This window comes from Tachyglossus aculeatus, chromosome 5 (assembly GCF_015852505.1).
Source record: "Tachyglossus aculeatus isolate mTacAcu1 chromosome 5, mTacAcu1.pri, whole genome shotgun sequence".
Classification (NCBI taxonomy): domain Eukaryota; kingdom Metazoa; phylum Chordata; class Mammalia; order Monotremata; family Tachyglossidae; genus Tachyglossus; species Tachyglossus aculeatus.
In genome coordinates, this window is record NC_052070.1 from 40,632,938 (window position 1) to 40,646,684 (window position 13,747).

The 13,747-nt window shown below is 51.5% G+C and overlaps 1 protein-coding gene across 1 annotated transcript in view; it reads right to left on the minus strand.

Annotated features, from left to right (window-relative positions):
• Positions 1-1,879: 1,879 nt before the first annotated feature.
• Positions 1,880-13,747, minus strand: part of MEGF6 (multiple EGF like domains 6) — a 96,645-nt gene continuing 84,777 nt past the window's right edge. The window contains exons 27-34 of the mRNA XM_038747473.1: positions 13,317-13,445; positions 9,553-9,681; positions 9,108-9,236; positions 8,367-8,495; positions 7,001-7,129; positions 6,394-6,522; positions 3,508-3,558; positions 1,880-2,445 (exon numbers count right to left, since the gene is read on the minus strand). Of these exons, the coding sequence (XP_038603401.1) occupies positions 2,375-2,445; positions 3,508-3,558; positions 6,394-6,522; positions 7,001-7,129; positions 8,367-8,495; positions 9,108-9,236; positions 9,553-9,681; positions 13,317-13,445 (896 nt within the window). The 3' untranslated portion in view covers positions 1,880-2,374. The remainder of the gene's footprint in view (positions 2,446-3,507; positions 3,559-6,393; positions 6,523-7,000; positions 7,130-8,366; positions 8,496-9,107; positions 9,237-9,552; positions 9,682-13,316; positions 13,446-13,747) is intronic.

Below are 13,747 nucleotides of genomic sequence, written 5' to 3' on the forward strand. Positions count from 1 at the left end.
GACTAAGCTGGGGAAACACTCTAGTGTGAGGGCCCTGAGGTAGACCAACACTGTCTCTTTCAGCTCTTTACCCAACTATTGGACCAATCAGTGGTATTTACTGAGCAATTACTTTGTCCAGAGCTCAATACTAGGAGCTTGTGGAGACTACAATATGAATTGGTAGACACATTCCTTGCACACAAGGAATTTAAAGAATAGTGTAGAATTTTGACAGGTTTAAATGTGCAAATCAGTTGTGCATATGTGTGTGTATTTGTGGTGGGATGTGGGCAGAGAACTAAGACCAGTATATAATAATGATGGCATTTGTTAACTGCTTACTATGTGCCAAGCACATAGCACTTAGCACTATGTGCTAAGCACTGGGGGGGATACAAGGTAATCAGGTTGCCCCATATGGGGCTCACAGTCTTAATCCCCATTTTACAGATGAGGTAACTGAGGCCCAGAGAAGAGAAGTGACTTGCCCAAAGTCACACAGCTGACAGGTGGCGGCGTCAGGATTAGAACCCACGACGTCTGACTCCCAAGCCCAGGCTCTTGCCACTGAGCCATGATGGCCAGGCCCCTCCCCAACCCACATATACCCATGTCCAGGCTGGGCCTGGCACTGCCCGCTGTTCTACGATGGAGATGAGCTGCTCTCATCTCCAGTGGCCCTGTACTAGACTGATTTGCGGGTGTTTTAAACTCATCCTCTAGACTGTAACCTCATTTTGGGCAGGGAACTTGACTGCTAATTCTGTTGTATCGTACGCTCCCAAGCGCTTACTGCAGTGCTCCCAAGCGCTTACTGCAGTGCTTTGCATATAGTAAGCGCTCGGTAAACGCCATGGATTGATTGATTGTACTACAGCTTTGACGGTTCTTGTTCCCTGCCCCTCCGGGTTGACCATGGGGTGCCTATCTGTGGGCTTGGGAGTGGTGGACCTGAACGAGTTAACCCACAGTAGCCGGCTGCCCTGCATCCCTGGGACTGACCCGCAGGGCCTGGCACCTGCCTGGATTCGCCCCTCCTCTCGGAGAGTCACCGCTGCTTTAGCTTCGGCGATGCTGGCCTGGTATGCACCCTGCTGTGTCTCTGGCATTTTTGTAGCTTGTGTGGATGGCTAGGGGATCCTTGAATCCCTGGGCTGGCCCTGCAAGCAGCACCCCCCATGGGGAGGCTAGCCAAAGGTCTGCATTTCAGGTGATGGTTTTTGGAGTCCCACTGGTGGCCAACGTTGAGGCCGGGTGGGGAGGCAGAAGAGTTGGAGGAGGACAGAGGGGTCTAGGACCCACAGGACTTTCCTCCTCCCCCTCCTCCTTGTCCCTCATCCTTCACCAGTAGGGTGGCCATGGTCCACAATGTCCTTGCCCCCTGGGATATTGGGGAAGGACAGGGTCAATGGAGGAGGGGTGTGTGTGCCCATGCCCACCTCTCCAGCCCATCTTGGCCCGGGGGGGGGGGGGGGGGGGGGGGGGGGGGGGGGGGCGGGGGGGGAGTCCCTGCTAAGTGCTCTGCACTGTCTCCCACTTATCTGGACCCCACCCCCCACCCCTGTGCCCTTCTCCTTCCCAACATACACACGCAACCAAGTGGCAAAAAGGAAATCAGTTTAATTCATTTGAACATAATGAGCCTGGGGTGGCTCCAGCGTGATTGCAGTGGGGCCGAGGGGGTGGGGGTGGGGGTGAGGGAGGCGGGGGGGCGGGGGGCACGGCAGTGCATTACAGCACACTTTCGTGGGTGAGGGGGACATACCAGATAAAAAGCACCCTTTGGGTGCCGAAGGGTTCAACCCCTGTAGGGATCGCCTCCCCATCCCTTCCCCCTCAGGCTGTGTGCAGAGAACAGGGGGTGGGAGTGGGGGAGGGCGGGGCACAGCACCACCATGTACAGAGTGGGGGGGGGGGGGGGATGGGTTGACCCCCAGGGGATGCGTCTGGGCCAGGCCTGACAGTACATCTTCCCATAAATAGCTTCTATAAATACATGCGCAGACTGTGAGTCCTGCAGAGGAGGGGCCTGGGTAACAAGCTGACCACCAGCTGGCTGTGACATGCCTGCCCCCTGGCATGAGGCGGTGAGGTCAGGCTGGGCACTCTGGGCCGGGGCAGGCACTTCTGGGCCAGGGCTTCTTGGTTCCCTTTGCTGGGACCCTTTCCCTGCCTGAGGTCTGTAAAGAGGCCTGGTCTTGGGTGGTACGATCCCCAGTGGTCCGGAAATGTCCCAGCAAGAGTATGGGCTGTGGTCTCCGGACATCGGCTGCAGTTGGCATGGAGCGGGCCTGCCGGGAGGCCCTGGGGCAGGCACGATGGTCAGAGCCCACCGGGGACCGTCCCTCTCCTCCTTGCCAGTGTTGGGGGGAGGGGGGAGGCGGCTGGTGCACTAAGGCTTGGTGGTCGAGGTCGGCGCGGTGAGCCTAGGTGCCGTCCTGCGGGCTGGGGGTGGCGGGGGCACTGGGAAAGCAACGGAAATATGAGATGGGTGTTGAAATTGAAGAGGGGTTGCGGGGCAGAGGGCAGGTCTGCTGGCTCCTCCAGCACAAACTCCGTGAAAGGCACCCGTACTGGGCTTGGCCCCAACCCCGCTTTGCAAGCATTAATAATGATAGCATTTATTAAGTGCTTACTATGTGCAAAGCACTGTTCTAAGCGCTGGGGAGGTTACAAGATGATCAGGTTGTCCCACGGGGGGCTCATTGTACTTACAGTAGTAGAAATAATAACTATTGTGGTATTTAAGTGCTTAGTAAGGGCCGGGCATTATACTAAGTCCCAGGGTAGATGCAAGGTAATTGAACAGCCTAAAGTGGAAAACAGCATGGCATCAGCATTTAGAACAGTGTTTTGCACATAGTAAGCACTTAACAAATGCCATTATTATTACAGAGCATGGGCCTGGCAGTCAGAAGTTCGTGCGTTCTAATCCCGGCTCCACTACTTATCTACTGCGAGGCCTTGGGCAAGTTACTTCACTTCTCTGGGCCTCACTTCCCTCATCTGTAAAATGGGGACTGAGACTGTGAGCCCCATATGGGACAGGGACTGTGTCCAATCTGATTTGCTTGTATCCAATCCAGCGCTTAGTACAGTGCTTGGCACATAGTAAGTGCTTAACAGATATCACAATTATTATTATTATTATTATTACCCATTTTACAGATGAGGTAACTGAGGCACCGGAGGCACAGGGAGGTTGTGACTTGTCCAAGGTCATACAGCAGCACAGAACATAAGGACTGGCTGTACCTGTGCCACACCACAGGGAGGGGTTCCGGGAGCATGAGGCACGGGGCAGGCGGGAGGGAGACCTGTGCAGTGACTTCCCGGAATATCCTCCGGGGGTGGGGGGAGGTGAGACTTTCTCTCAACTGGGGGTGTCCATCCTAACTCTCCTTTGCAGCCAAGCCTGGGAGACCCCTGAGGCACATCCCCTCCCTCCCAGCCCCAGGAACCCTTCCCCGCAGAAGAGAAGGAGGGAGAGGGAGAGCCCAGGAGTGCTACAAGCCAAGCTCTTACCGGGGTCCTGGGCTGGAGAGCTGCTACTGGTGGCCAGGTGAGATGGGCCCCCTGAAAGGTGATAAAACAGTGACATTTAGGGTCTACGCACTTGGGACAACAGGTCTACCTGGACCTTAGCTGCCACCAGTATTCAGCCAGTGGTGTTTCCCCACACCTGCTGACTGCACAATACCTAATGCGCTAACCACCTGGGAGAGTCCAGTTATCGACTGGAAGCTCCCTGAGGGCAGCGATCATATTTACTATCTGTACTCTCCCGAGAGTCGAGTACAGTGCTCTGTACACAGTAGGTGCTCAGGTGAATATTACTGATTTGATGAACTAGTTCCAAGAGGAGACATACATTCTCAGTCCTCAAGGAGTTTACAATCTAATGGAGGAGACAGATATTAATCAGGTTGAAATAGGTTAACAAACAGCTGACTATGAATATGTAGGTGTTAGGGTGGCTGTCCGGTGGACCTGAATGGGGGTGTATAACTCATCAAGGAAAGCTGCCTGGAGGAGGTGGGAGTGCTGTGATCAGGCAGATTTGAAGGGGGAAGTGGTTCCAGATGGAAGTTTGCAAGGGGTTGGAGGCGGGACAAGAAGGGGTTGTCAAATCAGTCTTAGTCTGAGCCCCACCAGAGGCTGTTAACTTTTACTAGGTGCCTGGGAACACTAGAATAAAGGAGTGACATGAGAAGGTTACACTCCAAAGGGAAGACAAACAAAAATATTTACATTTCAAATGGTCAAAAACAAATAAAGCAGACAGATTCATGATTGAGAATAGGAATGAGGGACTTCAGGAGGTAAGTGGGGATTTTCTTTTTTTTTAATGCATTTGTTAAGTGCTTTCTATGTGCCAGGCACCGTATGTACTAAAAACTGGGGTAGGTACAAGCTACTCAGATTGGATACAGTCCGTGCCCCACATGGGGCTCACAGTCTTAATCCCTGATTTACAGATGAGGTAACTGAGGCCCAGAGAAGTTAAGTGGCTTGCCCAAAACCACACAGCAGACAAATGGTGGTGTCAGGATTAGAACCCAGGTCCTTCTGACTCCCAGGCTCATGCTCTATCCACTAGGCTGCTTTCCTCTAATTGGGACAGAGGAGACAGTTGGAGGAGAGCCTTAAATCCAGTGGTCAGGAGCTTTTTTTGGATGGGAGAGAGGTAGGTTAGCCTCTGAGGATTTTTGACGTGTATTGCTACCCGCCCCCCAACCCTACAGCTACATCTTCACCCCAAAGATCTCCCATCCCTCATGTTAATCTACTCGGAAACAGCATGGCAGAGTGGAAAGGGCACAGGTCTGAAAGTCAAATGACTTGGGCTCCATCCCCAGATCTGCCACTTACTGCTTTGCGTCCATGGGCATGTTACTTCGCTTCCCGGTGCTTCAGTTCCCTCAGAGGCACAATAAGGATTCAATCCCTGCGGGGGTTTTTTTAATGACATTTGTTAAATGCTTACTATGTGAACACTGTTCTGAGCACTGGGGAAGGGACAAGTTAATTAAATCAGACACCATCCCTGTCCTGCATGGGGCTCACAGTCTAAATAGAGGGGAGAACAAGTATTTAATCCCCATTTTACAGATGAGGGAATTCATTCATTCAATCATATTTATTGAGTGCTTACTGTGTGCAGAGCACTGTACTAAGCGCTTGGGAAGTACAAGTCGGCAACGTATAGAGATGGCCCCTACCCAACAGCGGGCTCACAGTCTAGAAGGGGGAGACAGACAACAAAATAAAACATATTAACACAATAAAATAAATAGAATAAATATTCATTCATTCAGTCGTATTTGTTGAGCACTTACTGTGTGCAGAGCACTGTAGTAAGCGCTTGGGAACTGAGGCAGAGAGGTTAAGTGACTGTTCTCCCTTCTACTTAGACTGTGAGCCCCATGTAGAATCTGATTATCTTGTATCTACCCCTGGACTTATTACAGTGTTTGGTACATAGTAAATGCTTAACAAATACCACGATAATAATAACAAAAATTTATTATTATTTTGGTATTTGTTAAGCATTTACTATAATAGTAATAAATTATTATAATTTATTATTAGCCCAATGGGTGCTCACGCCTGCTGCTCTCCCACCCTTCTGGAAAACTAGAGGGGTAAGCAGTAACTTTCAGCATTGGGACCCTTAGTCTGCTCTCTCCCTCAGCACTGCACTTTGCCAACAGAGGGCAGGTTTAGACCAGTTGGACCAGGGCCTGCAGAAGGTGAGAGTAAGTGCTTTCTTGCTTTCTGTCTGTCTGTCTCTCTCTCCTTCTCTTCCTTCCTTTCTTTCTTTCTAATAATAATGACATTTATTAAGTGCTTACTATGTGCAAAGCACTGTTCTAAGCACCGGGGAGGTTACAAGGTGATCAGGTTGTCCCATGGAAGGCTCACAATCTTTAATCCCCATTTTACAGATGAGGCAACTGAGGCACAGAGAAGTTAAGTGACTTGCCGAAAGTCACATAGCTGATAATTGGCGGAGCTGGGATTTGATCCCATGACCTCTGACTCCACTGAGCCACTCTCTCTCTCCCTCTTTCTCTCTCTCCTTCTCTCTTTCTCTTTCTCCTTCTCTCTCACTCCCCCCCCCCCCCCACCCCACACACTGCTGGCATGGTTGGCACCAGCTCTTCTGGAGTCCGGGCTCCCTGGGTTTAGAGCTGCACCAGGATCCCCTCACGTCTCCTGACTCAGCCAAGGCCCTGAGGAAATTGGTATTGACAGCACAGTCCTCCCCCACAACTTCCTCTCCTCAAGGATTTAACCCACAGATTTTCTTCACCCCCTGCTGGCGCAAGTAGAGCTCGGTCTTGTCCATCACCCCCAGCTCAGAGTTGGGGTCCCCAGCGGTCTGGTGGGGATCAGGGTCAATGCTACCTTCCCGGCAGGTGGGTCCGAAGGCACCATGGAGGCAAAGGCACTGGCCATTCCGGGCGTCACAGTGCGCGCTCCCCTCGCAGTCGCAGCTCAGAGTGCAGCCGGGGCCGAATCGGTCGCTGCTGCAGCCTGGAGGGAGGGAGAGGCAGTGGGCCCAGGTGGCTGGGGCTTGTATGGGATGAAAGGCCCATGCTGCTGGGACTCCCGGGGCCCTTGGAAGTGGCTCTTCCACCCCATCGAGGTATAAGTCCCCCTCCGGCCCACGGGCAGGCCCAGCATGTCTGAGACAGCTGGCAGCAGGCCCTGAGGATTGGATGGCACACACCTTCAGGTTGGTACTGCACTGCTATTCTAGTTTCCTGGCCCCTTCACCGCTGGGTCACATTGAATACCCCCAGTAACCTGGGACCGAGGGAGAGGCAGGCACCGCCCCCACCCCCAATCGGCTGGTGAGGAAATGGGAAGGGAGGTTACACAGCAGGCCAGAGGCAGAACCCGGACTAACCCTCTGGTCTCTCGACTTGTAGCCCTGTGCTCTTTCCTGTGCTCCGTCCCCTGTTACTGCCTCCTCCTCCCCTGGACCCTCTGACCCAGGCCCCACACTCACCCAGTTCACACTTGGCTCCCATTTTCCCTGGAGGGCAGAGGCACAAGCCAGTGGCAGGGTCACAAGGAGCACCCCCTTCACACTCACACACCTGGTGGCAGCCTGCCCCAAATGTGCCGGGCCTGCAACCTGCAGGAACAAAGGGGAATGATCCAGGGGTTGGATGTGATCCCCTGCCCTCCCTCCTCTGTGGCAGCCATGACAAGAACCCCCATTGGTTGCCCATCCACCTCCTCATCAAAAAAACCAACTCATCATTGGCTTTAAAGCACTCCATCACCTTGACCCCTCCTACCTCACCTTGCTACTCTTCTACTACAACCCAGCCAGGACACTTTGGTCCTCTAATGCAAACCTTCACATTGTACCTCAGTCTCACTGCCAATCTCTCAACTGTGTCCTGCTTCTGGCCTGGAAAGCCCTCCCTCCTCATATCCAACAGACAATTACCCTCCCCAGTCTTCAAAGCCTTATTGAAAGCACATCTCCTCAAGAGGCCTTCCTTGACTAACCCTCTTTTCCTTTTCTCCCACCCCGTTCTACGTCACCCTGAATTGTTCCCTTTATTCATCCCCCCTTCCCAGCCCCACAGGACTTATCTATATATCTTCAATTTATTTATTTATATTAATATTGGTCTCCCCCTCTAGGCTGTAAGCTTGTTGTGGGCCAGGAATGTGTCTGTTTATTGTTATATGGATTCAATCATATTTACTAAGTGCTTACTGTGTGCAGAGCACTGTATTAGGTGCTTAGGAAAGTATAATACAACAATAAATAGTGACATTACCTGCCCACAACGAGTTCACAGTCTAGGGGGATATTGATATTGTACTCTCCCAAGTGCTTAGTACAGTGCTCTGCACACAGTAAGCACTCAATACATCAGATTGACTGACTGACAACTCCATACTGCCCCAAGCAGGGGGTCGCCTCCAACAGCCAGTCAGACCCACAGGCCATCCAGCCCAGAGCTCTGGCTCTGCTAGGGCAGCAGGACACTTGGAGGAATCACCTTCTGGATGCCCTCTTGGTGCCAAATAGACTGCAGACTCTCCCCTCTCCATCGCTAATTCTTAGTCCACTGACCCAACAGCTGTAACTCTCCTCCATCTAACACCCCTGACTGTAACCCCAGGAATCCATCCCTGAATCTACCCAGACTCCTCTGGGCCCTGTGGATGTTTGTGGCTGAACAGCTTCCTGCAGAAATTGATTCCCTGAATTAGCCCCACTGGGGGAAAAGGTTGCCCAAAGGGGAAGTGGCCTCCAGCGAGAGCTGGGGTAGCAGATGACCAGCAGCCCTCCTGCTACCCTGATCCCAACTCACCCTGGGACCATTGCAGGGGCCTGAACGGTAACTCACCCGTCTGACAGAACTGTCCCTGGAAGCCGGTGGGGCAGATGCACTGGCCAGTGGCCGGATCACAGGCAGCGCTGTTCTGACAGTTGCACAGGGCCCGGCAGCCTGGGCCATGGAAGCCAGGTGGGCATGCTGCAGAGGTGGAAACAGCCCCGTTACACCAGGCCAAGACGTTGCGGGGGGGGGCGGCAGCAACTGAGTGGGTCATTCTCATCTCCTGCCCCCAGAGCAGACCAGAGTTCAACAAGGCACTCTGTGCTTATAAGCTTCACAGCCCAGGCCTGAGCCTTTTACCCCTCCCACAGACCCTCTCTTACCAAGTCAACAAAGAGACCACTCCCTCCCCCGCATTGGCATGTCCAAAGTCTCCTCTTTTCTGTTGAACCTGAGGGGTGACTCTGGTCCCATGGCACAAGCCTATGAGCAGCAGCATCTTGAGTCAGCGGCCTGATATGTTCTACGCAGGGCTCTGTCTGACAGAGCACTTGGAAGAGCTGAGTACTGGTTGCCTTCCTGCCCCACCCCACCAAACCTTAAGGTCAGGGATGGACCATGAGTCTCCCTCCAGTGATCCAGCATTGTCCATCCAGCACCCCTGAAGATACCATCAGTGACCTAGTGTGGACCACTCATCCCTGGATCCATCTAATCAGCTTTGGGTAGGCTATGGTGCATCATCAGGGCAGGGTAAACAGCCCAGGGTCCCGGAACTTGGTCCCACCCCGCAGCCCCCGCAGTGCTCACCGTGTTCACAACCCGGGCCGTAGTGCCCCGGGGGGCAATGGCAGGTGCCTGTCTCCCGTTCACATGTCCCATTGTTCCGGCAGAGACACTCATGGCTGCAGGCAGGGCCAAAGCGGCCGGGCGGGCAGCCTGGCGGGGGGTGGAGAGCAGTGGGACCCCTGCTAAGCCTCCCGCCTGGGCCAGGGCCAGGAGCAGGGATTTTCTGGTTCTCACAAGACAGTGCAAAAGGGGCTCAAGGCCATGACCCCTTTCCACCTCTAGAAGCCCATGGCCCTCCGATGTAGCCAGCTGGCTTCACAGCCCCCCTCCCCCAAACCCCCTGCCTTGGCATAACTCACAGATGATTCCTTTGGTCCCATGTGGGCACTGGACCATTTCCCCCTGGCTGCTCCCTGCCTCCCGGGGGATGCCCTCCACCCAGCTCTGTGCCCGGGGAACCACTCACCCTGCTCACAGTGTGGACCGGTCCACCCCAGGCCACATGAGCAAGCGCCACTCACAGGGTGGCAGGTGCCTCCATTCTCACAGGAGCAGGCCAGCGTGCAGCCCGGACCAAACCGGTTCGTGGGGCAGCCTGCCGGGGAGCGTGGTGGGGGGTGGGGGGGTGAAAGAGAGTAAAGGAAATGGCTTAACCCTCCACGAGGATCCAAGTCAGGGTGGGATCAGAACTGGTTTGGACCTGGAGACGGTGCACCGTTTATCCTAAACCTATTACTGTAATCTGAGCTTAGCAACAGTTTAAACATCTACACTTTCTGCAGAGTAACATAGGAGGGAGGCACTTGAGGGTAGTCAGAGACCTTCACTAGACTAATTCCCAGACCTCAAGGGGCTTCCAGGCTAAGGGGAAGACTAATGCTTATAGGAGGCAGAGAACGTGTCTATCGACTCTGTTGTATTGTGCTTTCTCAAATGCTTTGTACAGAGCTCTGCACGCAGTAAGCGCTCAATGAATACCATTGATTGATTAAGCACTTTGAAGATTCAACTCTGAAGATTAAACTCTTAGCAATTCACTAGCACGATAAGAGCACACCTGGGATTTTTCAGGGTTCCCCAAAGATGGGATTTTCCACAATTATCAATCAATCGACAGCATTTAATAATAATTTATTCAGCGCTTACTATGTGCCAAGCACTGTTCTAAGCACCGGGGTAGATACAAGGTCATCAGGTTGTCCTACCTGGGACTCACATTCTTCATTCATGAGGCACAGAGAAGTTAAGTGACTTGCCCAAGTTCGCACAGCTGGCAAGTGGGAGAGGTGGGATATTTAGTGACCATGTACCACAGCACTTCCCATATTCAAGGCCCTCCTGAAAGGTAGCCTCCAACACACCTTCTCAACCAATCAATTAGTATGTATTGAGCACTTATTGAGTGCAGAGCACTATACTAAGCACTTTGGAGAATACAACAGAGCTGGTAGACACATTCCCTGTCCACAACTAGCTTCCAGTCTAGAGGGGAAGACAGTGGTATTTAGTGGAATAAACTGAATTGAATAAATAAATTCAATAACTAAATAAACTGAATTAAACTACTGGTTTACTTATTTTGATGACTGTCTCCCCGCTTCTAGACTGTGAGCCCATTATGGGCAGGGATTGTCTCTGTTGCTGAATTGTACTTTCCAAGCGCTTAGTAGAGTGCTCTGCACCCAATAAGCTCTCAATAAATGCAATTGAATGAGTGAATTGGGCATTTACTCTGTGCAGAGGACTGTACTAAGTGCTTGGGAAAGTACAATACAGCAGAGTTGGGGTAGATGTTCCCTCTTCACATTCTAGAAGGGGAGACAGTGGTATTTATTGAGCACTTTCTGTGTGCAGAGTACTGTACTAAGTGCTTGGGAGAGTACAATACAGCAGAGTTGGTAGACATTACCAACCCACAAGGAGCTTACAGTCACTGATTAATGATGCATCCCGAGTCATAAAGCCACAAGTCATCTCTGGCACTTGTGTATCTCTCTACCATTCTGTACTCCTTGAACCCTTTCTGATCCCTGACCCAGGGCTCCCTGGTCCCAAATGGGCCCCAGGCATCCCCTTACTCTGGGGAGCCTCATGTTGCCTCAGTTATCCACAATGCCAATGGATAATGGGGTCAATGCCGTTTATTCTGGGTAATGAAAGAGTTCTACATACTTGGTTGTTCTAAAGAGTGCTTCCACTCTCAGGCTGCTCTCCTGCCTCATTTGTCTGCACAACTCTGAAAGGCAGGTAAGGGCAAGAATTATCCTTCCCAAGAGTGAGGCCCAGACAAGTTGTGCCACTTGCCCAAGGTCACACAGCCAATCTGTGGCAGAGTCTGTATTAGAACCCAGAGTCTTAGCTCCAACCCAGTGATATGATTCCCAGACCCAGGCTCCTGCCATCCTTTGCCAGCTTCTCTCTGCCTCTCACCCCCGAACGGTAAGGGTCCCTTTCTGTTCTCCATTTACACCAACTTCTTTGGGGAGCTCAACTGCTCACGTGACTTCAGTTGCCTTCTCTACATGGATGTCACCCCAATCTACCTCTTCAGCCCCCAACCCCTCTCCTTCTCTACAGGCTCAACTTTCCTTTTGCCTTCAAGACATCTCTATCTCGATGTCCCACATCACTGCAAACTCAACATATTTGCATCTCCCTTTCTAAACCCTCTCCTCCCCCTAAACTTTAGCATCACTTTAAAAGCATCACCATCCTCCCTGACTCAAAAGCCTGAAACCTTGGTATTATCCTTGACTCTTTTCTCTCCTTCAGTCCCACATATTCAGTGTCATCAAATCCTGCCAGTTCTGCCTTCAAAACATCTACAGAATCCACCCCTTCCTCTACATCCAAACTGTTACTGTGCTGATCCAAGTAGTTGTCCCATTCCATCTCAAATGTGCAATTGGTTTTTCCCTAAGATAGCAAGCTCCTTATGGGCAGGGAACATGCCTACTAATTCTATTGTACTCCCTCCCAAGCATTCAGTACAGTGCTCAGCACAAGTGCTCAATAAATACCATTGATTGATTGACTACTGCATTAGCCCTCCCTGCCTCCAGCATCTCCCCATTCCAATCCATACTTTTATCTCCTGCCCAAATCAGCTTGGTCAAACAAAATTCTGGACACAGCTCTGCACTCCTCACAAACCTCCAATGGGGTGCCCATCCATATCCACAAAAAGCAGAAATACTTAACTTGCAGTTTTAAAGCACTCACTTCAGTGCCCCCCTAACCTATCCTCTTTCCTCTCATACTGCAACCCAGTCCACACACTTTGCTCCTTTGACACCAACCTATTTAATGTGCCTCACTCTCTCTCACTGCATTCTCTTTCTAAGCTCTTATTTCCCCTACCCATCGTCCCCTCTGCATGGCCTCTGCAATTGGCTTTGTACCCTTAAGCACTTTGATATTCACCCTAGTTCCCCAGCACTTTTATACATCTCCTATACTCTACTAATTCCCCTATCTGTAATTTATTTTGTCTTCCCCAGTAGACTGTAAGCTCCTTGTGGGCAGGGATTGTTTCTACTCTCTCTGTTGCACTGTAGTTTCCCAGGCACTGAGTCCACTTCTCTGCACACAGGAAAAGCTCAATAAATACCATTGATTGATTAACCCCTTGCTCCCTCCCTCCTACCTGGAATCCCTTCCTGATTCAGCTCTGACAGACCACCACTCTCTCCATCTTCAGAGCTCGACTAAAATTACTTCTCCATGAAGCCTTCCCTGACCAATCTCTAAAACTTCTTGTGGGCAGGGAACAGTGTCTACCAACTCTGTTATACTATACTCTCCCAAGCGCTAAGTACAGTGCTCTGCATGAAGTGCTTAATAAATATGATTGAAGTGCTCAATAAGTACCACTGATTGATCTTACCCTATTTTCTCTCCCTACTGCCTCACGCACACACTTGTGTCCATACCTCCTAAGCACTTAGATACTCCCATCCCACAGCACTTCTTTATTACCTATTACATTCTCCTTTCTATAATTTATTTTCATGTCTGTCTCCCCAGCTAGACTGTAAGCTCCTTGAGGGTAAAGATTGCATCTGTTATATTGTACTCTCCCAAGTGCTAAGTATAGTGCTCTGCACACAGTAAGCACTTAATAAATACCACTGATTGATTGATTGACGGATGGATGAATGAGGCTGTCTCCATTCTCACTCTCTGCAGGGCAAAAGATGAGGATGTTTCCAGCCTCCCTCCAGGACTTACCGTGCTCACAGCGAGGGCCAGTCCTCCCAGCCGGACAGATGCAGGTACCTCGCACGGGGTCGCAGCCAGCGCCTTCCCCACAAGCACACACATGGGCACAGTCTTTGCCGAAGCGCCCAGCCGGGCAAGCTGGTGGGGGGGAAGCACAGAGTCAGAGCCCAGATGCGGGGAACTTTTCAGTGCAGCCCCATACTTCTATCTCCTGCCCAAATCACCTTGGTCAAACAAAGTTCTAGACATAACTCTGCACTCCTCACGAGCCTTCAATGGGGTGCCCATCCATCTCCACAAAAAGCAGAAATGCTTAACTTGCAGTTTTAAAGCACTCAATCACTGCCCCCCTAACCTATCCTCTTTCCGCTCGTAATGCAACCCAGTCCACACACTTTGGTCCTCTGACACCAACCTATTTACTGTGCCTCACTGTCTCT